Source organism: Trichoderma asperellum, chromosome 2, assembly GCF_020647865.1.
Source record: "Trichoderma asperellum chromosome 2, complete sequence".
Classification (NCBI taxonomy): domain Eukaryota; kingdom Fungi; phylum Ascomycota; class Sordariomycetes; order Hypocreales; family Hypocreaceae; genus Trichoderma; species Trichoderma asperellum.
Window position 1 is genome coordinate 5,674,512 of NC_089416.1, and position 25,571 is coordinate 5,700,082.

Here is a 25,571-nt window from a genome sequence, read left to right on the forward strand (position 1 = left end):
GGGGGGGGGGAACGACGATTTATGAGTAAATGGATCAAATCAAGCATACGAAGGGAAAATATAAAAATATGGCAGCAAGCTGGTGCGGGAGCATCAGGCTATCTTATTAGATGAGGGGTTATTCAGTTAATCTAATTATTGATATGTTCTGAAATTTTCAAGTATCATACATATGCTTTTGAAGTGTTCAGATATATCATCCTCATAACTATACGCATATCCCTAAACTTCCTTGACCATTTCTTCATGCAATTCGTGCCTAAATTTGATTCCATACCCAACCCAGCAAATTTTCCTATACCAAATCCCCCTCCCCCTTTTCCTTTCATACTCGCACAGAATGATAGAATACATGCTACAGAGTACACTCCCTCACCCTTCCCTGCCGCCCAATCTCATACTCGACCCACCTTCCCACGCCTTTTCGCCCAGATACAAGGATACTTCCCGGATTCATAACATGACAGCCTTCGTATGTGATGCAGAAGGGCGGGGCTGTTGTATCGATGAGCGCCATTGCAGTAGGGAGAGGGTATAAATGTAGCGCGGATGCGTAATCCCAGTGTACGGGCCGTGTTGACTGGCGGAATGGGGATAGGTACCCTTGATCGAGGATGGTTTTGACAAGTTTTTGGGCCGTCTTGACATCGAGAGGTAGGGAAGATGAGGTCGTGGCGGCGGGCTTTCCTTCGGCTGCGGAATCGACTTCCATTGCGTCTTCCGCTGCAACTGTGGTTGGATCATCTTGTTGGGTTCCAGGGAAAGCGTCTTCTTGGACGCCCTGTGTTTCGGCGGCGGCCGTACGTTTGAGAGTGACAGAGGTGCGCCTTAATCGGGCGGAGATATCGTCTCTGAATAATACTAGTTCATGGTTCGTTCCGAAAAGGGACATTCGGCTTGGGTTGCTCGTCCATATAGCAGATCCCTGAACACCCGTATTGCCAGCTTCCGCGTTTGCTGTAGCAAAAGCTCGGCGGATGCGTGATGTGAACATCTCGGGGACAGGCTTACGGGGTAATGGGACGGAAGCACCACCTGTGAAAGAGGAGACCCAGCCGTCGTTGTCGCCGGGGATAAAGACAAAGGTGGACGACTGGAGGAGAGTTGGGAAGTCGGAGAAGGTTGAGGCTAGGGCGTCGAAGTATTCTTTGTATTCAATGCTGCCACCGGTGCCGCCCCTGGCCATGACGGCGTGTTGTGTGAAGTTGCCGGCCAGAACAAATGTCAGAGGCGAGGTACCTTCGGGTTCGGCGGCGTATAAGGAGAGGATCTTGCGGAGGGCTTGGAGGGCTCGGGGCTGATCGAGATTGATTTCGCCAATTATCACCAATCGATTTCGGGAAGGCATATCCCGGTCTAAGGGGGGTGGGAGCAACCTTCTCTCTAGCCTCCGCATTTTAGAACCAACAGCTCGTTCGCTGCCAATGCCGAGGAAATCAATCCAGCCGAAGCCTCCTCCAATTGTTTGATCATGGTCGTTGCCATCGGGACCGCTAATGCCGAGAGTCGACTTACGCTTCTCGCATGGGGGTTGTCCAATAAAGAAACCTTGAAAGCGGCCGCCAAGAGTGCCTCCAACACCACTACTGCCGCTCAACCCTTTACCGACAGACTCCTCTTCTTCCTCGTACACACCATCCACCAGAACCATCATCCCAGGGCAAAACCATGCCGAATCCTCCGGAATGGCAACAGCCTGCGTGAGGTCAAGAGCAATGGTGCCCGTCAAGTCACTTACGGCCAAGTCCCCTGTCGGCAGAATGTTAAGCTGCCCAAGGAGCATGTGATTGCTCCCATGTCGACCAAGCAGATTGGCGATTGGTGTGATTTTGAGAGACTGTTGACTGGAAAGCGAGCGCTGAAGAGTACGTCTGCGAGATGAGGTGACGGACGAGACTTGAAATGATTCGTTGCGGAGGAGACGTTGGTGAATGACGTGATAGCGGTTCCGGAAGACAGTGGTCTTGTGAGAGGCGGGGGGTAATAACGAGGGCTTGGCCGTATCTCTGGTAGTTTTCATGTGAGTTTGGAGTCTAGGGTCAGAGGAGCACAAGGTATCTTACCTTTCAAAGTGTTTCTTATCAACATTGTAAAGCAGTCGTGGCTGGTCGTAGGCATCAATGACCTTCAGCCATGCTCGAGCGTCATTGGCTTCCTCGTCGTCGTCTGCCTCCTCCTGCACCCCTAATCCTGACATGCCAAAGCTAGCATTACTATCTTGCCGTGGGAGCGAGGTCGGTCTTATACCAAGTCTGGTGTTCAACGTATCACTGTCACTGATATCCAGCATGCTATCTCCTCTGGGAAGATCTCTGCCGGGACCCATGATCTTGCCGCCACTCATATTTCCTTCTAGGGTCTTGAGGATATCATGTAGCTCTTTACTGGACCCCTCTACCATGACGCCACCATTGCGATTCTTCCAACTCCTAGCCACCTCTTCCAACACTCTCTCTGCTAGACCTTCCTCGCGCCATCCTGAGCCACAATGCCGTCCGATGAACGAGGCAAGCTCTTGCAACGCAGACGACGTGAGCGTGAGAGAGTGTTTCTTTGTAAATGTGCGGAATGCGAGTGGTCGGAGAGTCGCAGGCGGTAGGATAATAGGGAGGATCGCGGCTTTGGGAGCGTTGATGTTGAATGGCTTTGGAGGGTAGACTGGTGTTCCGAATGCCGGGGATGACGATGGCGCAATGGATGAGGATGGGATTAGAGGTCGCTGCTTGCGGAAGATGGGAGCTGGTGTCTTGTCCATTGTGGGTTCGGTTGTGTGGAATTAAGACGCAGGCATAGCTCAGGTGCAAGAATGGAAGATCGAGATGGCAAAAAGACGACAGTCACTCCCACCCAATTTTGCTGTCGCTGCAGAATAATTCGCAGCCCACTCTCGCATTCATTCACAATTCCATCTGCCGCGTATTTTGGAGGGGGGACCGCGTCGACGCGTCTAATTGATTTCTTATAGGTGCATAAATGCGTATAGCGGGGAGCGTGGGGTAACGCCTGAGCTTCCAGAAGCTCCAGTTCCGAATGACCTCATTGGTCTTGATTTTCATGGGCTGCATTTCCATCTGCAGCACCAAAGTTTCCCACGTCCAATTGGAGCGTTGAAAACGCAGAGATGATATCTACGAAATTCCGAATAACTCCTCAAAGCTCAAGACTGTTCTTCAGAGCAGTTTCTACGCTAAAGAGCAACGCCCACATTGTTAGTTGCAAGCTGTTTTACAAGCGGCAGAGATGAATATGAGAATAAGTGTGCTGACGAGGCCGCTATAGAAAGTCTTTGACAATGCTGCAGCTCCCTCATCGTATATCCTCACATACCTAGATACAAACCCCCCTTCAAAAACACTTGCAGTTGGCGTTACTACAGCTGTTCCCCCAACACCTCGGTCATTCAAGGAAAACCCCAAGTTTATGTCAATACTTAACGAGGTCGTATCTGAGTATGGCCACCAAGATGAGGACGTGATTGCACAGGCAAAAGCTTTTGCAAGCACCGGAGGGTTCAATCTTGGATCAGGTGGCTCATTCTTCCCTGGCCAACACCAGCAGAGCCATCGAGGGTCCTCTGGGAAGCAAGGGGGAGGCGGTGGTGCTGGAGGAGGTGGCGCTGGCGGTGCCAGTGCGCAAGGAGGTGCTGGTGGTGCTGGCCGTGGCGGATTCGTTCACTTGAGTGACCGCAGGAATCCTCCCGACTTTGGCCGAATCGCGTGGCCAGAGGATATTTTGGGGAGCGTCGAAGTCGACGAAGCTGGAGAAGTTGTGGGCAAGCTTCAGCCAAGTGGGACATACAGAGTGGTGACCAAGGAAGGAATGTAAGTCATGGGCGGACACATTTTCATATGATTTATCCCCTTTTCTCTATCTGTTTGCTGACATGTACTCATTTAGCCTTGGACTGAGTCCCTTCTTGAGAGGCAAGCTGGTAGATCGACTTCGGCAAGAAGAAGCAAAAGAGAAAAGCTCATAATGCTGTTAGTAGTTTTAGAGAAATTAATATCCACAAAATAATGTTTCCGGTTATGTCGCAGACTGGGATGTATTGTCCGCATATCGCCACCAGAGACACTTCATTCTGCCATATGAGCTCCTTCGTTACGAGAATGTATTCATATCAAACCCAAACACCTCATTCATATTGACATCTCCATCGAGAAGATCGTCCCAGTACGAAATGTCCATCGGCACGTCCCAAAATCCTTGACCCGTTGCAAGATTCATGGCGATTTCATCATCTCCCTCGCCTTGCCCGTTTTGCCAGGCCTCTGGGGCCGAGCTATTCTCGATTAGCTTTCTTACTTCGCAGGATAGCCGATCAAATGCCACCCAATGTGGAGTTACAGCGGTCCATTGCAGTGAAATGTCCTTGAGCATTTGTCGGCAGTCATCGAGAGCCTTGATAACTGAAGAAGGCTCTGGAATATGGTCCGTAGTTATGGATGAAGTAATTTCATCTCGGCTGTTAAGGATATTTGATATGTGGATCCCACAGTACAAAATCATGAATCCCGAGCGTAGAATATCTTGGATCCATGTCCTTCACAATCTTGGTCAGTTTTTCTGAAAGACATTTACATCTGTGGTCATTTGATTCTGCTACCACTTACCAAAGGACTGTCTTGACACCCTTGACTAGCAGAGTTTGGTAAAGGAAAATTATTTGCACGGCCGGATCCAAGCAGAGTCTGAGGTATGTCACATCAGGCTTAAATGAGTGCGCCTCTTGTCCTGTCGGAACCACCAAAGCAGAGTAGATGAAAAGCCTCTCTCGGTAAAAATTCACATCCATGTATTCCGTTGTGTGAAAGATGCAAGGGGAGTGAGGTATCGTGCTTATTTCCGCATGTGCAACATGCCACTGCTCAAGCTCTGCATTAAGCAAAGTGGCCGCTTCGGCCTTGGCTTGGAAGCTGGTGTTGGTGGCGTCACGTCTTGCATAAAGCTGTTCATGGACTTTTGCTGAGATTTTTCGCAACTGAGCTTGCCGGTTGAGCACGGCCACCTCGGCTCCATTCGGCGTACTTGTATCAAGCCCTTCTTGTAGATCATCTAGACAGACGTAGTCGGGCATCTGTATCTATTAGCTGACGTATGTTTATGCAGAATCCACTCCTGAGCGCACTAACAGCAACCGTAATATCAGAATCTGCAATGGCTATAGGCCGTCCCAAACCGCATGCAGCAAATCGTTCTTGAACATAGCAGCACCAAAACAGCCTCCGGCGTCTTTGTTCAGTGACTGGATCAAGAGGTTTCGAGCGAGCTTTGTGATATCCAAGTTGAACGCATATCCTCATCGCTTGCCTCGCCAGTTTCCACCTACTACCAACTAGACAAAGGGGCGAATGTCAAAAACCTTGTTATCTAACGAATTAAAAGTATGATACTTACTTCCAGTAGCGTGTTGGTGAGCAAAAACTAGAAGCAGCATAGTGTTTTGAATTTGGGTATCGCCGTCTGTGTGAGATAAGGCCTCCTCGGCGTATTGCATGGCAGAGGCGTAATAATGGATGGGAGATTTACTTGATGACATCCTCTTAGAATATGGCAAGCTTACTGCAAAAATCATGAACAATTCATATAGATCGTTTTTTCTTTGTAGATCAGAGCCCGAGGAAGAACGATTGTCATACAGACGCTCGATCTGCTGATATGTCTGGCTTTTGTTCATGAAGGGCGAAACCCTGTGGAATCCTACTTCGAAGCTTAAGATAAATGATGAGCAAAACGGCTACACGAAGTTTCGAGTGGCAAATCTGGAAGACTCACTATGCGTCAACCAGATCGCACGCCACAGAAAGGGGCGGCAGGTTGTCTTCATCACTTAGTGAGATCTCAGTACTATCAGCTTGCGGCTGTAATTGGAAGCGAGTTTGAAAAAGGGATGTCGATCCTTGAGAGAACTGTGTGGATAAAGCTGCGGCTACTAGATGTCCAAGACTGAGTGCACACAACAAATGGCTTGTCAGTCTCTACTAAATCTTATACAGGGCGGCGTGTTACTCACCTAAAGATACTGCCGTCGGCAAATTTTGAAGGTTCTGTGAGGATGGATGAAGACCCAGCGACAGATTTCACATTTGGCGAGATGGCCTGCGCTTGTGGTTCTGCGGGAGTTGAGAAAGCTGAGACAGAATCTGGCAACGCTTGGGAATAAGGACTATTGACCTGCGCTCGAAGATAGGCGACTCGCATCTTCAGGTCTGCAATATATCTGTAGAGCGGGATTATGACCAAGCAAGAGTCAGTTTTTCCATGTCGCTAACATTATACTATCTGAATAACAAAAAAAAAAGTTGGCTCACCCTCTCTCATATTGCTCTCCAGATACGGGATCGATTTCGATGCATGGAATCCTCGCACGCTCACAGTTGGAGCATACCCGAGCATTTTTATCGCACTGGATATTGTTGTCAGATTAAGAACAATTTCAAAAGAAAAAAAAAAGAACATGAAAAAGCCAGAAGGTGAAACAGATCACTAGCCAGGTCTTTCATCCATTCATTACCTTGAGCTTCTTGGCGCGACAGTAGGCGCATGCGCCTGAAAAGCTGGTTGACTGGTGAGGCATGCTTAAAAGATTCTGTATTCATGAGGTCTTTGTGTCCCATATAAACTAACACAAATCCCTCCCCAACGAGGCACCGACGCTGATATTCTTTTCACATTGGCCGCGATTTCCAACGGGCACGATGGTAGTGCAGGAAAGCAAGTTCCAGGGCCAGCCACTAAAAGAGAATGGCGTTAAAGATTGTCGGCTTATGATTGTAGCGCCTCGTTCATGTGTCATCCGGCAACCTCGAACCAAGGCTCTTCCCTAGGACTTAGAAGAAGCTGAGATGAACGCATTCATCACGTTGCGCCAGAAACGTGAGTCTGAATAGCGGCAACCTTCATCATGTTACGGCATCTGGCGAGATGGCCGAGTTGGTTATGGCGTCAGGTTAAGGCTACCTTAACAGCAATTCCTGGTGGAGCAATCCGCGTGGGTTCGAGTCCCACTCTCGTCAAGTATTTCTTTTTTTGCATTTTTATTGTAGGTTCGTTCTCTTCTTAGAGTGCTAGTGATAGTATAAAAAGCTACTTGCTCTCGGGTAGGTCGTCTTTTTTTCTTCTTTTCGCTCAGGTCTTTGACTTTCCATGTGGCGGCTGGTCGTAATGCCTCTATAGTTGGCCGTAGCCGCAGCCATAATCATACCCGTAACTCGATTGTCAATTTTCTTATCTATAATACCAAGGAACTAGGATTTTTAAGGCAGAGTGCTCTCGGAGTCATGTCCGCTTGCAAATTTGCATCTGGCGGACGACTTTCCGAAGCTTGCCTAATTAGGAAATTTTGGCGGCGAATGATCCGCTCTATGTTAATTATTTAGAGTTCTAGATGTGCATAAGAAGCATTTGAGAAGAGCCCAAAGTCACATTAACTTTAATTCTACTAAAAAGAAGCCCATTATTGATATTTCAAAAGCTTTGATGGCCCTAGAAACGAGACAGGATAAAACACATAATCTCAGTTTCTTTTATAGGTTTATAAGCTGTTTCATGACAGTTCCCTTCAACAAAGACAAAGCGTAATTGGTTTAGTGGTAAAATTCTCCGTTGCCATCCGAGCAACGTCGGGGAGCCCTGGGTTCGATTCCCAGATTACGCATTGAAGTTTCTTTTTGATCTCTTCTATTGTTTTGCTTTTTTCAGCCTGGATTTAAGATTGATCTGTACGCCTCTAGTTCGAAAAGAGAGCATACATATTTCACTTCTTTTGGCCATCTGAATATAGCCTTAAGAGAGCGCATTGCCGTATACGGCCAGTATAGTTGGTTAACCTCCATATTATTTGCTTCCGGCTTGTTTCCCAAATTAAGGTAAATATGCCTATTAAGGAGAAATATCTATGTCAACGCAGTTTAAAGCGCCCCTGCAGAATTCATAGAGGTTGCTTCCCTCAAGGAAGTCAATGGTTTGTCGAGAATCGGTATCAATACACGTTATTTGTTTCAACACACGGCTCAAGAGTGCGCTGTAATGATGCAACCCGGGGAATTTGGTCTTTACAACAGACAAAACCATCCCGGCCAGAGATAGCAAATGAGAGTCTCGGCTTACTTTCTGCTTCTGAGGCATCCCATTGCTGAAAAAGATGCCCAGTAGAACTAGCTGGAATATGCTGTATCCTGTGGTCCACGGCAGCGCTGGCCAGATATGAATTGAACTCTGGAAGGGTAGTAGACAGTCGTGAACTAATTTGCTCTGTGCTTCAAACGTAGAATCAGCCGCAAATGATCTTCTAAGACTCTGAGCAACGAGTTGTAGTTCGAATACTCTTGGCAGATAAGATGTATTTTCTTCGCCGCTCAATCTGCTTGGCAGTACGTGCTCTTCATAGCGGGACAGGTAGCCCGCGGCATCCCTTTTTGGACCGCTGCAAAGTTCATATGCCCAGCTGAATATCTCTACAAGAGATAGCTCTTTGCGTTTCGATTCAGATGAATACATGGACGGCGGCTGAACTATATATGCATCCCAGTCAAAAGACATGTCGCGATTTTGTATACCCATAGGTAGCCCTAGTGCTGAGCTAATAGTACTGTAGTATCATGAGTATATTTATTGGACTGTATTATCATATAATGGACGGTTATACTTACAAATCAAGCACGTAAGCCGTCTGAAACAGTGTTATCCCCTTCACTAGGGGGTCTCTTGCGATTTCTGCTTCCGGCTGGAGCTGGTGATACCCCATGTCTATGCAAGCTTGTGTGGCAAGATCTATTAGATGCCATGAGCTACCTGTGCTGGGATCAAAAAGCGAACAGATAGTGAACAAGAGGAGAATTTGCACTGTAGTAGCCGATTCGTCATAAGAATACAGAATGTCTAGAGACCGTAAGAAATAGTCGGCCGAGTTGCGAGTATCGAAAGCGGAAAACGACTCGATAGGAAGAATTGAACCAATAGCAATAACGAGATAAGCAATGGTGCGATCCCGAAGATCACTTTGACTGCCAGTTGCAATTTTGCGGAGTGTATTTCGGATTGCATCTTCAGAAACAATAGGAAATGTGGGATGAATGTAAGAGAAGTATTTGCCCGCATAAGAAATGGCTAGATCGTAGTCCAAAGGTGTATTAAAGCCAGATGATCGAGGAGATGATGCCAATAAGCTCTTCTTTTGGGCCAGATTTAACATCCCTCTAGGATCGCAGTTTTCTAGGCGGAGAGCTCTTCGCGCCATTTTGTGCAGGCAATAGAGTTCACCGCGATAGAGTGATACAGTCTCGACTTCTTTGAGGACATCCAAGTCAACATTATCCAGAGACTGCTCTCTAGACGCCACTGAAGAGATGAAAGGTTCACAAGGCATATGAGGTGCCTTGTCCTGCGGCTGAGAGGCAACAGGCGGGCGAGGCTCTACTCCGGTTGTTTGTAGCCGTGATAACTGAGCTTCTAGGCTTGCAATTTCCCTTTCGAGACTGTGAATAGATCTGTGAATCTATTTAGCAGATAAATGGAAGCTGATGTTGAGATGGAATGCCAACCCTTCTTGTGCATCCGCACTCTTGATCACTTGCATAACACAGTCTAGGCCCCGCCTTACGCAGAGACCGCAGCGAGGAATCTGACGATCGCACTTTTCATGAAGAGTTAGTTAGATTGAAGGGAAATATTACTTTTCATGACAGCTAATACCTTTCTCTTTCTCTGTCTGCAGTTCTGGCAGGCAAGTCCATTGCGTCCATTTTCGGTCATTCCGATCATCGCTAATCGGTTGTGCCAAAAATGCGGGGGATAATCGTTATTTAGAAACAAAAAATTCAAAACTTGGGTGCTTCAATTATCGTTATTTTTTCCTTTAATAGAATGATTTCTTTATTAAGACATGTGAGGTTGTAAATGGTCATTTTATGCGTAGATGGGAACTGCAATTAAACTCTCGGATCAATGTCCGCCACTCTCAGCAGTTAGCCTCGACTAAGCGGATTTAGGTCCGAACCAGATCAACTTAGTAAGTTTGATGCTAGGGACTATTTTCTACTTCCAACCTGTATTCTAAAGCTTTTCCATGTTAAATTTACAAACCACTGGCAATTTCCTAGCTAATACGTACTTTATAACCGCATAGCTCGATTGAGGATCTATCAACCAAATACCAACTTCAAGAATTAGTTCACTGTACTGTCGGACAGTTTGAATCCACCGTTTCGGAGAAGAGTTTGTGAGAATTCTCGATATGAGTATTGTAGGGCAATAAGAATTATATGTACTACACAATTTTTTGTATATTATAAACTGCACCCTCAGTTTTGAACGCATTTACAGAATTTCCTAGTAGCTCGATGGCAACCTCGCTCGCAGCCTCGCACCAAAATACCAAAGGATGCATATCGACGGTACTGTAATACCAATCGACAGAAATGCCAGCAGACTGTTTCCCCATCCGTAACCCAGCGCCTGGTACATGCTATCAGAAAAGAGCGGAAACGCAAAAGCCAACAAGCTCTTCAGCACTTGTGTTGCAGCAGACGCCGAGCTGATGTGTTCGGCATACGCATCCATAACATAGGCGCGCAAGGTGGTATCAAAAACCTGCATGCCAAGTGCCAACAAAACCGCTCCAATGTCCAAAACCAACCAGAAGAGATGATATCTTGCAGACCAACCGTAGAGGAGGAAGCCAATGGGTGTAAGTAGAGCGCCGGGCAACATGAGCGGAATCCGAAGTTCGGGCACTCGTGTGCTGCCGTCGCGACTCTTCAACCTCGTGAAGAGGTAATCCATTACCGGCCCGCAGATCTGAGAGCCAATCAGTTCACCCAGGCAGATGGCAATGTAGTGTAAGCCAGAGATGGCGATAGATTCACCATATGCGTTGACGTATAGAGTAGAGAAACTAGATAGTGTAAAGTAGAGCAGGCCGTAGTTGATACCTTCCAAGATGGCTTCCATCTGAATAATGGAGTGGAACATCAGTAGACGAAAAGGGCGCGTTAGACTTCGCTGAATCTTCCAGGCAGTAGAGCGACCAGATTCACGCTTCTCGATCTCAGCATAGTAACGAGAATCACCAGTCTCTTGGCGCTGTTTCTCAGCTCGTCGACGCAGGAGGACAGGCGCGTAGCTTTCGTAGAATATCATCAAGGACGACAGCTCGAGCACGCCTTGAAACACTGCAGTCGACCAGAACATCCAGCGCCAGGTAGAATACTGCACAATGAAGCCGCCTATTATGGGGCCCACGGCACCACCAGTCAGTGGAATGAGCAGATACAGGCTCAGGGAACGTCCTCTCCGCTCTGGTGGCCACACATCGCCGAGCACGCCATATGCCAAGCTGAATACTGCACTGGCACCAAAGCCAGCCAGGAAGCGGGCAGCGATAAGCAGTCCTTTTGAATGGACAAAGCCACAGATGAGGTTCCAGGCCAGGAACCAGATATTGGTGACATGAAAGATGGATTTCCTGCCGTATACTTCAGATAGAGGGCCAATAACCATTGGTCCCAGGGCAGTCGCCAAAACATATACAGACAGAGCCATTGTCGATTCGATGGCGGTCATATGCAGCTCCTTGGCGATGGTTTCGATAGCCGGAGCCATCATCTGCGAGCAAGCACTATTATTAGCATGCCTCGCAGTGACCTCTATGCGTCAGCAGCACACGTAGTCTTACCGTTGAAACCATTATTCGGATGAAACCAGTGCTGGCGACTGCTGTGGTGACTCCCCATTTCAACTTGTTAGACCAGTTCAAGGGATTCTCGGGGTCATCTGGGCTGAAAGCAACGAGGAATTCCTCATTCCACGGCGTTTCGACATTCTCAGTGGCGTCCTTGGTTTGGAATCGCGCCGCCGTCTCTGCGGCAGTCTTTTCGATATCGCCTTGGCTTTGGTGGGTTGGTTGTGCGCTTATAATCTGCATGATGACGAGACTAGAGGCCAGTAGGACGACTTGCAAAAATGGAATAACTCTCGTTTTTGGATGAGATTGTATAAATGTCTTGGCGATGGATTGATGTATTTATCCATCTGTGAAGATAAGGCAGCAGCCCTCGGAATCCGTTCGCCAGCCGAGCGGTTCAACATGACGATCTATTGACTTACACAGCTGCCTGTAGCGGCCAACAGAACTTACAGGGCTATTACAAAACAAGTAAATGCAAAGGTCATGGAACATAAGTACGGGAATCCACACGCCATCGGATCTGATAAGTGCCGTAGCAATATTCGGGCCACGAGATCACTCATTTGGACCAGAGTGGCTTGATCTAGTTTCTATTCCAGATTAGCCGTGGTTGTTATTAGCTGGCTATTCGGCTTCAGTCCCTTTTCTGTGTGGCAACATGATCTTGACCTTGTCATTTCAAAGCACCTATACTGCTGGAGTACTGGGATTTCTCCCTCCCGCATGGAGCGAGTCTATCTATCTCGCCAGCACTGGCATCATGCACTTAGAGACTGATATTCCTGTCACCAGAAGCATACAGTTTCCAATTGAAATCACGGCTGCTCCGACTTTCACAGGCGCTGAAAGCGTACTCAAGTGGGACATGCTAATTTTGCCGGAGCGTAATCCTTAAACGAACGGGGGACTAATGTGGATCTTTTGAGTCATCGCAAGGACGGACTAACTTCTGGTGGTAAGGGTTGAATACTGTACATGCATATGTATGTAGTCTTCACTCTGTACTGATTGATAAGATGAATCTTATCAGATCCTACCGCACCCTCTTCCCCACCCTCGCCAGTTACGGAGTGATTGGATATACATCAATTGGATACAGGTATTCACGCTCGCGCTTTTGAATTCACCCATGTGTGTTTTATTGCATCTGAAATTAATGTACCCACATTTTCTGAGTTGCCTGTTTCAATCTGACTTTTATTATCTTTTGATCTTGACTTGGTATACGGCGTGTTCCCGACTACTAGATGGCGTGCGGCTTCTTAACGTATGTACTTGGGATTCGTGATGTTGAGAAAGCTCGCACGAGCGCTTAGAAGTATTATATATGTAACATCTTTTCTGTAGTTTTCAGCCCAATCCAGAATATGGTTCATCTTTCATATTTCTTTTTTTCGCTATTACATTGACATTGCTAATTACGCCTCATACTGGTGCGCAGACAAGCTTGGAAGTCAGTCGCTATAATTAAACAAACACCAAGCAGCCCGCTACACACACTCTCTCAATTTACCTGGGGGTCTGATTAACAAAATCATGTACGTTTAAAACGAGAGAAACTCTGCTCATCGCGTCCAGATCTAACGATGCCACCCATTCTACTGGACGTTCGGGAATCCATATTATATAGATTATCCCAATCACTATCGCCATTCGAGTCGGTATCATCCGTATTCTCATCGCCATACCTTGCTAAATTGCGCATTTGGTCGTCTAGTGCGCTCTCATCTACGAAGGTGAGTCTAGGAAAGTTGGTAGGAGCCACGGTTGCTTGAGATGCGCGCGACGAAGGCTGGCTGGAGCGAACTCCAAGTGGGTTCTTGGAGTAGCTTAAGTGGATGCCGTCCTCGGTACTATTATGCAGCTTCTCTCCGTATAACTCGTGTAGTGCCCTAGCAGCAAAAGAATTGTCTTCAAACTCAACAAAGCACATGGACTCGTTTTGTTTGGTCCGAAAGCAAAGTCTCTTATAACCTCGCTGTTTAGAGAACATTGCCTTGAGCTCTTCTTCGTCTGCATCAATAGGCAGATTGCCAACATAAAGAGTGTTGCATGGGGGATTTTCATCCGTAGAATTGGCGGGCAGGAAGTTGAGGTTCCTATTCGGTACTAGTAGGCTCGGATGTTGACTCTGTGGTCGCCATGATATCGGCTGCTGCAGATGCTGCGGTGGTAGTTGTGAGGTTTGAGGGAGTGAGTCGCTCTCTTTGGCGTATTGAAGCATAAGTTGAAAGATTGGATCCTTATCAGATGTCTGCTGCAAATGTTGTTGGAGTGTGGGCATATTGGATATCCAATCTTTCACCCAGGAATTCCACATATCTGTACGCCTGGGGCCTAAATCATGGTGATTGGTGCCCAAAAAATTTCCGTCTTCGACTTCAGCCAGGTCAGATTGTTCATGATCTATTCCAAATGTAAGTGTATCTTCGCCGCTGTAAATGTCCTCAGTTGTACTCCTGCTCCGTAATGGTGTGCTATAATGGCTAGCTAAATTTTGTTCGCTGCCTGAAGAATCATCTTCGTAGATTGGAAGAGACTTGATAGCAAGTGTTCGTAAGTGGCCAGTTATATGATCCTCCAAGGGTCCATCAACTTCTGCGTCGTTTCTACCGCATAAAGGGCAGGACAGGAAGAGCTGGGCAGGTTTGCGAGCGCTCCTGTTCGCTAATAGAAGAAGCTTATTTTCTCCCAAATTAATCTTGTGAACTTCTCTCATGTGTTGCATGTACTCCTCACGGGTCAGAAACGGATCCAATTCACGATGAGACGGGCAACGCCAGTGCTGAATGTGTTGGTGCATGTGACTAAGCCATTTCCCGCGATGCTTATAGAGCTTGTTTGGCTCATTGCATTCTTCAAAGAGACACACGTAAGGATCCAGATCATTTATCACATGATTTCTATAAACCTGGTCAGCTTTGTTTACGCGTAGTTAGGAAGGAGCTTCGTAGTGTGGTGCCCAGTTACATGTATATAGATGGCTGCATCAACTTACCGCCATTTTCGCTGGTCAAATACCTCCGTGGCCGGAAGAGGGCAAAGACAATATGGACAAATTATATTCCCTATAATTTGAACATCTGTCTCTAAAGTCCTTTCAAGCTCTCTCTCCGCCACGGTTCGAGAAAGCTGCGCGGAAACGCTAGAACCGAGCGCTGAATCTTTGTTGTAGTATAACTCATCGATCTCTTTGAGCACAGTTCTGTGGGCAGCCAAGCGTTCTTTTTTAAGCTGTTCATATTTTCGTTTAGCATTGGCCCCGGGAGCGGTTGGGAAATTGAAAGTCTCATCGTTGATTAAGGCAATAGTGACGGTTGAAACAGCTGATGGGCTTTTATCGAACATTTTGGATTTATCGGGTTCTAAAGTCGTCGCCCTCTGAATCTGGGATGATGAAATCACGGGCTCCGTTGCTCCGGTCTCCTGTTTGTCTTCTTGTTGGAGGCTTACTTGTGCTGAAGATACTACAAGTTTAGGCTCTAGTGAAGTATCTGATATATTGGGATCTGTTTCTAAATCATTAATCTGAGCTTCTTGATGGCGAAATCTCCAGTATAGAATTCGTTTTCGTCGAAAAATCATCGCCTTAGCAAGTCTGTGTTGGATAATGTTGCTGACCATGGGAAACCGGTCGCCAATATGGCGCTTAAAATTATCGAGCAGTGTTCGCTCAGCATCTTTGTCTTCATTCTTGATCTGAAAATTCTTTACTTTCAACCGTTGATTTCTCTTGCCAGCTCTCCGAATTATGTTCGACATTTTGTTTAGGTGACTAATTTCCGATGTCATATCAGCGAAAATTCGCTCCAGTGCTTCATTTAAGATGGAGATATTAATTTCTGGATTCATTCTATGAGTATCAATGATATTCGAGCCTATAAAGATGTTAGAGCAACACAAAGCAAAACCTAGAATATTCCAACTTGCATTTTTGAATGCGGCTGTTTAACGAATCTAGCAAGTCTAAGGTGACGCTCTGAACTTTAGGAGCGTACTGGAGCCGATAATCCATAGATGACTGCCCAGGGGCAAAGGCCCCAATACGACTTGTCTAGGAAGAGAACATCGCCGCTTGATCCTCTATCCTCGACAGCTCCCGAGGGTGTATAGATGACGCTCGTACGAGACATGTTTGAAATGACTCTAGACATTGGTCAGTTGCAGCAGCAAGATCCGTCTCATTCGGTTCAAAAGCTGTGATAGTGTCTGTCATGACTGTGAGCTGTGCTGTTAATCAGAGAGCGAAATGATCCGTTATCCCCCAAAATAAAATGCTGGATTCGTATCACCCTCGCTACACTGAAAAAGGTGTCTAGGCTGACCCAGGCTGAGAGGTTTACTCAAACCCCTCCGTAGCATCTGTGATTGGTTCGGCCGCCACGTAGGATTGCCTTACTACTCTTCATATAAATAAAATCGCCTGGCAGGTACTATGCCTCGCTTAATTCATAAGCATAAGCATGCATAATCCCCGCTTCATTTCCGCACTGCACATGTTGTGGGAGCAATGTGGTGATTATAATACCAACTTGCTGATACAAAATCTAGAGCATTCAATTTCTTCTGGCCTATGTGAATGCATATGTCTTCCACCGTACTCACACACGATACGCAGGAGCCATCCTCGTGCTCTCTGTCAGAAGATTATAACGAGGATGGGAGCGAATCTGACTTGCTCATAGCAACCTCTCAAATGGTCTATCAAATGGCAAAGATAGTTCGAAGAACTGAGATCAACGAGGAAGAAAAGATATTCTACAGCCACCTTAGCCTCCATTGCGTAAGGCTCCAAGACTATATAACCCGCGCTTCCCGAACTTTGTCTCGGATTGACGGAGACTTAGTCAACACCGCCCTATGCCAATTCGATTCGTTAATTTCCGAAACTGGCCTCCAGGAATTTCCATGCTATTCTAGGAAATCTCGGCTGAAGACGCTCAACGCTCATTGGTATAATATGCAAGAGCAAGACGACACCAACAAGATCGACTTTATTAGAAGATGGCTGAAGCTTGGCTCTTCTGAGGAGCATCTTAATGGCATAGATAACATTTTGGAAGAGTGTGCAGACAAGCTGGAAAAACAACAGCCAAAGAATGGTTTCGGGAAATCTGGCATTAGAATCTCATCTAGAGACCATTATGAGCCATCATATGGTGTTTGGAGACCGGCTCAGGCACTCTTTGACGAATTACTGAAATGCAAAGCATGTTCTTGCTCGAAACAAAATGAATTTAAAGCCAAATTGGAGCTAGGAACTTACCGAAGACCAGATGAAAAGGTGCAAAAGAAGGACGCCACTAGAGCTACCCCGAAGCGTGCTCATTGCATGGGCAATAGCACAGCTGGAATACTCGATTTTGACATGTTTCTTTCTATGGAGCACGACTGGCACGAATACCGTGTCCAGGCTGCGAAAGGGAGAGTTGTTGGGTTCGCCATAGATGGTCAAATGTCGCACTCGCATGATATCGGCAAAGCAAGACGAGTGGAGAAACTATGCAAGTCTATCAAAAGCATGAGATCAAAGGCATGGCAGCGCCTCGTGCTAAAGCTCTCAGGCGGCAAACTGTTTAATGTGGGAATTGAGAAAAGCAACTTTTGGATCGATCAAACTACTGAGCCTATTTCTTTACTGAAATGTTTTGAAGAGCGACATGATTTTTTTACCGAGAAGACTAAGCGCATTCTTTCTCTCATCATCGGCTATGCTGTGCTTCATTTGGGTGGTACTTCCTGGCTTCAGCCTGGCTGGGGTTTTAGAGACATAAATTCTTCCAAACAACATCTCAAAAGACCCCCTTACGGCCATTCATTCAAGTTCATCTGCCCAAAGCCAACGCAAGTCCTGACATTGAAACCGACAGTGAGTCTGATGATGATACCATTTTTGAGCTGTTCGATTCAGGACATCGCTGCCCAGAGTTGATTGCTTTAGCAGTAGTATTGATAGAAGTCTACTTTGCAAAGCCCTTTTACAAGCTGGCACAGATGAATGGTATTCCGCTCGAGAGCCCGATCGGTCGTATCACGCTCTTTGACGTCGACTTAGTTTTCAACGGCGAAGAAGAAAACAAAGTAGAAGGATGGCGATATCAGATTCCTGAAGATTCTCCTTTACTCATTGCTATAGATAATTGTTTGAATCCGGTACTTTGGGAAAACAAACAGGGCAATGCATTTGACAACCTAATGCTTAAGGCTCAAATTTACAAATACGTTCTTCGTCCGTTGGAGCTCCATTTAACAACTGGCTTCAGCAAAATACCTCTAGATAACGTTGATAACTATGCAAGGGGGCTCGACTTTGGTGGATGGGGCCAGCCAATAGTTGATCATGGCTTACAAGGTATCACGGCTACTTCACCTATCACAATTTCCTCGCACCCGAGATTACTCACACCTATAGACACCCCATCGCCCGCGCTTGCACTGGTTGCTTCAAACCAGGTCTATGCTCAGTTCATTATCCCTGAGCTTCAGAGACTTGAACTGAATTCCAAAGCAGGGGCTTTACTTTCGCTTTCCTATCTCAATCCTAATCTGGATTTGATCTCACGACATGAGACTAATGATTACAAAACTCACTAATTTTTTGACGATGAGGCTGGAGGTGTGGAGAACTCAATCAAGAAGTAAGTCCTTCTTTGCTTTCTTTACTTCCTTTTCTTAGCTGAACTCCCTTTCTAGGAATAGAGATTACCTGAATTGGAGATCCGAATATCTAAATGTATATAATAAATTCATTACAGCATACCTTCCAAACCCACCTTTAAAGCCTATAAAAATCGCAATACTGGATACAGGCATTGATCGAGGGCATGATGCCTTTGAAGCTCGCGAAGAAGCTATCAAGGCGAGGCTTAACTATTACAATGAGTCTCAGAGGAGCATTCCTGACTTGAATGGACACGGCACTTTTACTGCTAGCCTAATACTTGATTATGCCCCTGACGCAGAGCTCTACATTATCAAAATTGCTGACTTAAACGTCAGACCTAGCGCTGCGATCATAGCGAAAGTAAGTCGAAATACTGTCGATGCTTTCATATGAAATGACACTCAGAAGCTGACATCTATAGGCTATCGATCACGCAGTCGACAAATGGGGCGTAGATATTATTTCGATGTCGTTTGGGTGGCCCTCGTCTGATTTTGATGACTACGATGGCCTCGAAAGCGCTATTCATAGGGCATATGGCAAGAAAGTTCTCCTTTTTGCTGCTGCTTCGAATAGCGGCGGCCGACTTAGCCGGGCGTATCCTGCAAGCAGTTCCCAGGTTATATGTGTTCATTCGACTGATACATTAGGAAACGCTTCAGCCTTCAGCCCAACCGCTCAGCCCTTTACCCTAAACCTTGCGACTGTCGGAGAATCGGTAGAATCAGCATGGCCCATGTTGCTTTGTGATGATAAGTCAGCTCCACAAGCATATGTCAAGTCCCGTTCGGGGACCTCTTACGCAACACCCATTATGGCAGGGATGGCGGCGTTCCTATTACAGTATGCACGGTTGCATATATCAGCAGAAGAGGCGCTGAAACTTAAGAGTAAGGAGAATATGGAGGCATTACTAAAGAGATGCGCCGAGCGAGGGCCTAATTATGCCATGAGGGATGGGTATTTCTACATTGAGCTAAGTTTAAATCGGCATAATCTATTTGGTGGGAAGTTGGAAGATATCAATTATGAGATATCAAAAACTCTACGGAAGTAATGAGTACACATATGTTTAGACATATACGCCCATATACAATAGAAGACAAAAGCACAGCATTGGCTTTCAATTTGCCTAGCTCACAAGACAACTGAACTCGATTGATTTCCCATTTATGAATCATTTTGTCTCTGAAGAGCACAAATCACAACATCTTCACCTTCCGTCAATTCCTCTATGTCATATCCTTCACCTTCCGCATCCGGGTGTTCAATCTTGAGGATAGAAAGCGGTGGGCCTTGAATTTCTTGCAACTCTACATTGTCGCCAAGCATAGCTCCTCTGCGGTAACCTTCCTCGCTAATGATGCGGCCCGTTGTCTTACCCACAAGAACTTTACTGACCCGGAATGCAAACACAAAGTTGTCACTGCTTTCCCACTCAGTAACGGCCCTGGTAGCAATGCTGTTCCCAGAGCCAAGTCCGTTGAGTCTGATTGGCCCAACTTGTGGTATGGCGCTATCAATTTGAACAATGGGAGAATCCCGGACCGAGTGAGACGTAACCATGCTGGCCTCATCGCCAAAGACTATCTTTAGGCCGGTGATGACATAGACTGGCTTGCGGTAGCGAGACATTTCGAGGAAGCGGCGGACATTGCTATTCTCAACACATGCCTGGATATATGACAGCGTTGGAATAAACTGCCTTGTTTCGATAGTTTTAAAAGAGAATTTTCTCTGATCACTGACACATTTGTTAGCGATATTCCGGATACACGTGCAGCATTTACGCACCTAGTCTGTCGACCTACACTGACTTGGACATCAAGACCAAAAAGGTGGAAGAATTTAACCAAAATCGAGAATTTCTCGTTCTGCGATTCATCTTGGGTGTGCTTGACGTTCGTTTTCTCGGTCGAGAATATGTCAGAGTCTATAGGCGGAACGCAATGGAGTGGCCGCTCGGGTTTTTTGACAGATGTAATCACATTGCCCAGCTTGATGGGGCCATCGGCTGGGTAATCCCAAGTTGGAGCATAAAAGAACAAATTCCGAGTATTTGCCATCTCAGATGTTGAATGCCTGTATAAGTGATTACGAATTGGATTTTTTGTATATCAATGTTACGATTACGGTGTCGGTTGAAGCCTAGCTGATACGGCATATTTGACGTTACAGGCATTGGCATGGCCAATGAAATCGACGGCTAAATAACTAGCGAGATGCAGCTCTTCCAATGGCAAACAAAAGAATTTCAAACAGCAATAATGAATATCTTTTACTCTGGATTTTTGAGGATATTATAGCAGCAGTTGATAAGCGACCGTCTGAGATAGATAGATAGAGAGCCTTAAAATCAAGGTGGAGCTATGCAAAGCTCAACCGTTTTCTCGCGGCGTTCAAACTTTATAGATCAGACGTACCTATGTATACTTGAGCTCTAATCTTGAGAGCATCAATACCTGTAGGTACCTACCTACACTATAGGTGGGTTTCAAAAAGGTGTATTAGCGGCAAGCTCGCTTAAATATAGCAGAATATTCACCATAATTTAATACTAGTAGTTGGCGTACATGTAGTCTGGCAAGGCTTACATACATGTACCTTGGTAGTATGGAGCCGTTGAATAGCGTCTCGTCAGCCCAAAGAACATGGCAAATCGGCGTCCCTGAACAAGTGCTGTCCGAGCATCTCAGCAGCAACGATTAAAGTTTGATGGGGCGTTTTTCTAGAAAGGAAAGGAGAGATAAGAGTCTCATGTAATGGCCGAGCGCGAATCATGTCGACCGGGTCGTATTAAAAAAAAGGGAAAAAAAAAAAAAAAAAATAAAAAATAAAGGTGTTTGCCAATACGCGTACACCAAGTCCTGTTCACGAAACTTGAAATTGCAGTGCACAGCGGCGAAGATTTGTTTATAAGCGGATTATCGTCACGAGAGAGACAAGAAAACAGGTCCCTTAGCTCAGTGGTTTAGAGCGAGAGATTGCAGTCTTGCGCAGTTATCTCTAGGTCGCGTGTTCGATTCACGCAGGGACCTCACATTCCTTTTTTTGCTCTTTCCAACAACTCCCATCCCTTTTTTTATGGCCGTCCCAACAAAACAGCTTCTCCATCAGATGTATCAGATGTGTTTCTCGGCTGTTCACACCTCCTAACGGCTTTGAAGCTTGGCAAATAATATTGTGCTCGGCGTGGCAGAGAAACGGCCAAAGTTAAAAAAAAGCAGCGTGGCAACGTACCGACTAGCCCAGCCACCATTAACTGCGCCTTTAATCTTGCTCAATGATTGGTTTTACCTTTGCTAGAGACACGGCTATAAGGGTATTCGGATATGATATGATGTATATCATGATGTAGGCTAGATTCTATGATAACTGCTACTGAGGGATGGTGGAGTGGTCGTACAGACAAACATGTAGGAAATGTTGGTTGACGAGCAGCTGGATTTTGCAGGTCCAGTTAGAGCGTATAACTGATAGGAATGCATGATCAATACTATCTATACATGTCATACAAATAAATCCCTTGCTAATGCTACGCATATTATCTGATAGAAGCTGTTAGCGGGCGAGGCTGCAGCAGTGTTTATGGAGACGTGTGACGGGGATTGGTACGTGTATTGACTACATAGATGAAGCTTGCTGGCTGCGCTGAGAGCACAAAGCAACGCCCTCATAATCTCTTCGGCTGATTTGGCCGTGCAGATTACAAGTCCACTGGTAGTTTACAACCCTCATCTACGTATTTGCATAATGGTTATGCGTCAGGAACGTGCAGAGTGCGTTGACACCGAGCCCATTGAGCTTGCCCTGGAACATCGGCTGCGGCATTCCAGCGGCCAGGCTGAGACGGTGCTGTGACCACACTAAGTTCAGGCGGCGCTGCGGCTGGAGCTCAAGCGCTTCAGCCGTTGAATGCGCTGCGCTGCAGTGCCTAGGAAGCTGCCACAACAAGTTTGTCCGCTAAATGTCCGCCATGCGCCCCAGAGGTGGAGCGCCAGCAATCGCTAATTTTCCGGGCTGGGCACATGTAGTGAGTGACGTTACCCCTCCATCTCAACCACAACCTGCTCCTCCATGCATGGCCAAACCTAGTCTGGTCCTCCACTTTGCCAGTTAAAACGTCCACCCGCTTCTCCACGTCTGGCATTGATTGACAAAGCCTCTGCGAAAAATAAGTTCGAAGAAAAAAATTACCTTGCTGCCCGTAACTTTTAAACAGCAGGCCTTCCGCAACGCCAGAGCGCGCCGTTGCCCACCATGGCTCCTCGAGGCTTCGAGGACGAGGAGCTGACCATCTCCATGTCGTCAACCCACGTCCGGCGACACCAGCCGCCGCCTCAGCAAGAACAGGTCGCGATGCCGCCCAAGAGCGCTGCGGATCAGCAGCCGCCGCAGGAGAAGAAGTCCAGGTCTGAGCAGCGTATTGGCGCCTACAAAGTCATCCGCACGCTGGGCGAGGGATCCTTCGGCAAGGTTCGCCTGGCCATCCACAATGGCACCGGTCAGCAGGTGGCGCTCAAGATCATCGCCAGAAAGAAGCTCATCAGCCGGGACATGGCCGGCCGAGTCGAGCGAGAGATCGAGTATCTCCAGCTGCTGCGGCACCCGCACATCATTAAGCTGTATGTAGTTTGCTTGCTCAATTCCTTCTGCTTGTTGATGTCTTACTTATGTGCGAGCCGAACAGCTATACCGTCATCAAGACGTCAACCGAGATCATCATGGTCCTTGAATACGCCGGCGGCGAGCTTTTCGACTACATCGTTCAGAACGGCCGTATGAAGGAAGCCGAGGCTCGGCGTTTCTTCCAGCAGATGATTTGCGCTGTCGAATACTGTCATCGCCATAAAATTGTCCATCGAGATCTGAAGCCTGAAAACTTGTTGCTGGATGAGAATCTCAACGTCAAGATTGCCGATTTCGGCCTGAGCAATATCATGACCGACGGCAACTTCCTCAAGACGAGCTGCGGCAGCCCCAACTATGCTGCTCCCGAGGTTATTGGCGGGAAGCTCTACGCTGGCCCAGAGGTCGACGTGTGGAGCTGCGGTGTTATCCTCTACGTCCTCCTTGTTGGCAGATTACCCTTTGACGATGAACATATTCCTAGCCTTTTTGCCAAGATTGCTAGAGGCACATACAGCATGCCGCAATGGATGCCGCCTGGCGCAGCAACCTTGATTAAGGGCATGCTGGTAGTCAACCCTGTCCAGCGCATCACTATCGACGAGATCAGGGCTGATCCGTGGTTCAACACTGACTTGCCGGCCTACCTACAACCGCCCGTCGAAGAATTCTTCCACACTGGTGTCGATCCTAACAAGGCAATCAAGAAGAGCGACATTGCGCCGAATGCTCCGGAAAAGGTCCAGGAGAAGCTGCACAACGAGGTGACAGAAAAGATCAGCAAGACCATGGGTTATGGCAAGGACGATGTCGAAGAGGCTCTTCAATCCGAAGAGCCTTCTGCCATCAAGGATGCTTATATGATTGTCCGAGAAAATAAGCTTATGCTGTCAAGTAGTAAGATTCCGTTTTCCTTCTAATTTTCTAGGGTTGCGTGTAGGCCGACTCCCGTCAAGATAATTACTGACTGCCTCCCAGATCCAGAATCTGGCCTTACTGGTGAGGAAGGCAGCAGCCCTATGATGAGCATATCGTCTGCGCGATCTGCCATCTCACCGGGAGGTGCCTCTCCTCGCCCCTATGTCAACAAAGTCGGCATCCTGCCTAGCAGTCTCCCAGCCTATCATAAAGATTACATGGAGAGGGAAAAGAATGGTGTTAACCACGACCTTCCTCCTCCAACCCTAGCCATTAATGATGAGGTGCCGGCTACTCGTACGGAAGCGGAAAAGGAAGAGGCGGCACGGCGTCTAAATCCTCACGCACGCTCTACTGTACGACTAGACGAATCAAGCAAGCGCCCGCAAGGAATGACGCCGATCAATACTCCAGCCAAGAAACCCAAGCCTGTGCGCTGGCAGTTTGGCATTCGATCTCGCAATGCGCCCTGGGAGGCTCTCCTATGTATTCACAAGGCCTTGTATAAACTTGGCGCATCTCATCTCCGCGATGAAGGCTATAATGAGTTACATGGCATACGACACGAAGAATCTGCGAATGACTCGGAAAACTCAGCCAGTGGCGCTCCTTTACAACGCGAATCTAGAGATGGCGTTGTTGACCCAACTAGGTTATACAAATTACCCGCCGACCCATGGCATATCCAAGTTAGGTGGCCATCAACAGGTAAGTCTGCATCATTGTCCCGTCTATCATGTAAAATTATGTCAAGTATATGTTGGGCTAATGAATCTTGGTTCAAATGAATAGATATACAAAGAGAAGCGGAGCGCCGCAAAGAAGCTGAACCCGAAGCTGGATCCAAGAGCGGTTCTCTAGACAGTTTCCATGTCTACTCTCCGGAGGATCCGACGTCACGGAAGGACTTTGTCGCTCTACATATGGATATTCAGATCTATACAATGGAGCAAGGGGTCTTCCTTGTAGACTTCAAATGCTCTGGCTATGAAACCCAGGACGGATATCTACTTGAAGAGAAGGAAGTCACCAGCCCTTTCCCGTTCCTAGATCGGGCGGCGCAACTGATTATGCAGCTGGCAGATGCTGATTAGGTGTCCTAGCTGCATTGAGATTTGCCTGACCAGTGACTAGCTGGACTTCTCTTTGGTTGGCTCGTTTTCCGGAAATCGGAGGAAGACAAAGAAACAAACATAGCTATATGTCATTGCCTTTCTATGTCATGTTAGGCTCTCCATGGCCTACTCTTATCCTTGTAAGAGGCACCCGAACTTGGGTCCGCCACGCCGCGGCTTCTTCTTTCTTCTTCTCCCTTTTCTTCTCATTCTTCTCCTCAGCGCCCCCTTCTTCATTTTTTCCCCTGTTTTATACTGTTATTTAATTTTCAACGCCTGCGATTTTATAGGCAGGCGTAAATGGTTTTAGACTCGGTGTGCAATATCACTACTACTCCGCGTTGTGAAAGCGGAACAGGGGGGCAAGTAGGGACATGGACCATAATCTCGGGCTAGATGGGATTGGTGACTGTTAAACACTAACTAGTATCTGATTACTGCTGTTCAGTTTTCTTTTAGCTAATGGGATTTTTGAATTCACAAGATCAGTATGGAGTATAAGGACATATTATAATGTAAAAAGGAGAAAAGAAAAAAAAAAGTATTACTTTGTTTTTGA

The 25,571-nt window shown here is 46.8% G+C and overlaps 10 protein-coding genes and 3 non-coding genes across 13 annotated transcripts; 7 read left to right on the plus strand and 6 right to left on the minus strand.

The window, feature by feature from the left end:
* Positions 1-71: 71 nt before the first annotated feature.
* On the minus strand, positions 72-2,896 carry TrAFT101_004172 (uncharacterized protein). The gene is made up of 2 exons (XM_024903098.2): positions 2,064-2,896; positions 72-2,006 (listed from the first exon to the last, which is right to left on the minus strand). Exons 1-2 carry the CDS (start codon positions 2,753-2,755, stop codon positions 356-358), a joined length of 2,343 nt encoding a protein of 780 aa, XP_024766043.2. The 5' UTR covers positions 2,756-2,896; the 3' UTR covers positions 72-355.
* A 146-nt stretch (positions 2,897-3,042) lies between these two features.
* TrAFT101_004173 (uncharacterized protein) lies at positions 3,043-4,087 on the plus strand. The gene is made up of 3 exons (XM_024899057.2): positions 3,043-3,208; positions 3,280-3,821; positions 3,898-4,087. The coding sequence occupies exons 1-3, from the start codon at positions 3,122-3,124 to the stop codon at positions 3,974-3,976; spliced, it is 708 nt and encodes a 235-aa protein (XP_024766042.1). The 5' UTR covers positions 3,043-3,121; the 3' UTR covers positions 3,977-4,087.
* TrAFT101_004174 (uncharacterized protein) lies at positions 3,978-6,577 on the minus strand (the record flags this gene model as incomplete). Its single annotated transcript, XM_024898944.2, has 8 exons — positions 3,978-4,543; positions 4,614-5,077; positions 5,133-5,335; positions 5,398-5,711; positions 5,776-5,946; positions 6,014-6,220; positions 6,312-6,406; positions 6,515-6,577. 8 exons carry the CDS (start codon positions 6,575-6,577, stop codon positions 4,102-4,104), a joined length of 1,959 nt encoding a protein of 652 aa, XP_024766041.2. The 3' UTR covers positions 3,978-4,101.
* A 341-nt stretch (positions 6,578-6,918) lies between these two features.
* On the plus strand, positions 6,919-7,016 carry TrAFT101_004175. Its single transcript has one exon. It is a non-coding gene; the product is annotated as a tRNA-Leu (tRNA).
* A 559-nt stretch (positions 7,017-7,575) lies between these two features.
* Positions 7,576-7,657, plus strand: TrAFT101_004176. Its single transcript has one exon. It is a non-coding gene; the product is annotated as a tRNA-Gly (tRNA).
* A 990-nt stretch (positions 7,658-8,647) lies between these two features.
* TrAFT101_004177 (uncharacterized protein) lies at positions 8,648-9,762 on the minus strand (the record flags this gene model as incomplete). Its single annotated transcript, XM_024909241.2, has 3 exons — positions 8,648-9,488; positions 9,543-9,634; positions 9,694-9,762. 3 exons carry the CDS (start codon positions 9,760-9,762, stop codon positions 8,648-8,650), a joined length of 1,002 nt encoding a protein of 333 aa, XP_024766040.2.
* A 567-nt stretch (positions 9,763-10,329) lies between these two features.
* On the minus strand, positions 10,330-11,923 carry MFS2_1 (MFS siderochrome iron transporter 1; the record flags this gene model as incomplete). The annotated part of the gene is made up of 2 exons (XM_024898796.2): positions 10,330-11,604; positions 11,675-11,923. 2 exons carry the CDS (start codon positions 11,921-11,923, stop codon positions 10,330-10,332), a joined length of 1,524 nt encoding a protein of 507 aa, XP_024766039.1.
* Positions 11,924-12,970: 1,047 nt separating this feature from the next.
* TrAFT101_004179 (uncharacterized protein) lies at positions 12,971-16,180 on the minus strand. The gene is made up of 3 exons (XM_024910863.2): positions 15,617-16,180; positions 14,685-15,564; positions 12,971-14,589 (listed from the first exon to the last, which is right to left on the minus strand). The coding sequence occupies exons 1-3, from the start codon at positions 15,699-15,701 to the stop codon at positions 13,221-13,223; spliced, it is 2,334 nt and encodes a 777-aa protein (XP_024766038.2). The 5' UTR covers positions 15,702-16,180; the 3' UTR covers positions 12,971-13,220.
* A 202-nt stretch (positions 16,181-16,382) lies between these two features.
* TrAFT101_004180 (uncharacterized protein) lies at positions 16,383-17,618 on the plus strand (the record flags this gene model as incomplete). The annotated part of the gene is made up of 1 exon (XM_066127089.1): positions 16,383-17,618. One exon carries the CDS (start codon positions 16,383-16,385, stop codon positions 17,616-17,618), a length of 1,236 nt encoding a protein of 411 aa, XP_065983198.1.
* Positions 17,619-18,816: 1,198 nt separating this feature from the next.
* Positions 18,817-19,407, plus strand: TrAFT101_004181 (uncharacterized protein; the record flags this gene model as incomplete). The annotated part of the gene is made up of 1 exon (XM_024903096.2): positions 18,817-19,407. One exon carries the CDS (start codon positions 18,817-18,819, stop codon positions 19,405-19,407), a length of 591 nt encoding a protein of 196 aa, XP_024766037.2.
* On the minus strand, positions 19,176-20,455 carry TrAFT101_004182 (uncharacterized protein). Its single transcript, XM_024904805.2, has 2 exons — positions 20,145-20,455; positions 19,176-20,094 (listed from the first exon to the last, which is right to left on the minus strand). Exons 1-2 carry the CDS (start codon positions 20,414-20,416, stop codon positions 19,521-19,523), a joined length of 846 nt encoding a protein of 281 aa, XP_024766036.1. The 5' UTR covers positions 20,417-20,455; the 3' UTR covers positions 19,176-19,520.
* Positions 20,456-21,302: 847 nt separating this feature from the next.
* On the plus strand, positions 21,303-21,388 carry TrAFT101_004183. Its single transcript has one exon. It is a non-coding gene; the product is annotated as a tRNA-Cys (tRNA).
* Positions 21,389-22,459: 1,071 nt separating this feature from the next.
* Positions 22,460-25,545, plus strand: SNF1 (Protein kinase). The gene is made up of 4 exons (XM_024898915.2): positions 22,460-22,975; positions 23,041-23,876; positions 23,958-24,605; positions 24,690-25,545. Exons 1-4 carry the CDS (start codon positions 22,611-22,613, stop codon positions 24,989-24,991), a joined length of 2,151 nt encoding a protein of 716 aa, XP_024766035.2. The 5' UTR covers positions 22,460-22,610; the 3' UTR covers positions 24,992-25,545.
* Positions 25,546-25,571: the final 26 nt, after the last annotated feature.

Excerpts from the sequence above, each read along its gene's own strand:
- SNF1 (XM_024898915.2), top strand. The coding sequence starts at position 22,611 with ATGGCTCCTCGAGGCTTCGAGGACGAGGAGCTGACCATCTCCATGTCG. Across the intron at positions 22,976-23,040 it reads CACCCGCACATCATTAAGCT|CTATACCGTCATCAAGACGT; the intron begins GTATGTAGTTTG and ends CGAGCCGAACAG. Across the intron at positions 23,877-23,957 it reads TAAGCTTATGCTGTCAAGTA|ATCCAGAATCTGGCCTTACT; the intron begins GTAAGATTCCGT and ends ACTGCCTCCCAG.
- TrAFT101_004173 (XM_024899057.2), top strand. The coding sequence starts at position 3,122 with ATGATATCTACGAAATTCCGAATAACTCCTCAAAGCTCAAGACTGTTC. Across the intron at positions 3,209-3,279 it reads TAAAGAGCAACGCCCACATT|AAAGTCTTTGACAATGCTGC; the intron begins GTTAGTTGCAAG and ends AGGCCGCTATAG. Across the intron at positions 3,822-3,897 it reads GTGGTGACCAAGGAAGGAAT|CCTTGGACTGAGTCCCTTCT; the intron begins GTAAGTCATGGG and ends GTACTCATTTAG.
- TrAFT101_004179 (XM_024910863.2), bottom strand. The coding sequence starts at position 15,701 with ATGGATTATCGGCTCCAGTACGCTCCTAAAGTTCAGAGCGTCACCTTA. Across the intron at positions 15,565-15,616 it reads AAACAGCCGCATTCAAAAAT|GCTCGAATATCATTGATACT; the intron begins GCAAGTTGGAAT and ends ACATCTTTATAG. Across the intron at positions 14,590-14,684 it reads TTTGACCAGCGAAAATGGCG|AAATCATGTGATAAATGATC; the intron begins GTAAGTTGATGC and ends CCAGGTTTATAG.
- TrAFT101_004182 (XM_024904805.2), bottom strand. The coding sequence starts at position 20,416 with ATGGCAAATACTCGGAATTTGTTCTTTTATGCTCCAACTTGGGATTAC. Across the intron at positions 20,095-20,144 it reads AGTGTAGGTCGACAGACTAG|TGATCAGAGAAAATTCTCTT; the intron begins GTGCGTAAATGC and ends CAAATGTGTCAG.
- TrAFT101_004172 (XM_024903098.2), bottom strand. The coding sequence starts at position 2,755 with ATGGACAAGACACCAGCTCCCATCTTCCGCAAGCAGCGACCTCTAATC. Across the intron at positions 2,007-2,063 it reads GATAAGAAACACTTTGAAAG|AGATACGGCCAAGCCCTCGT; the intron begins GTAAGATACCTT and ends GAAAACTACCAG.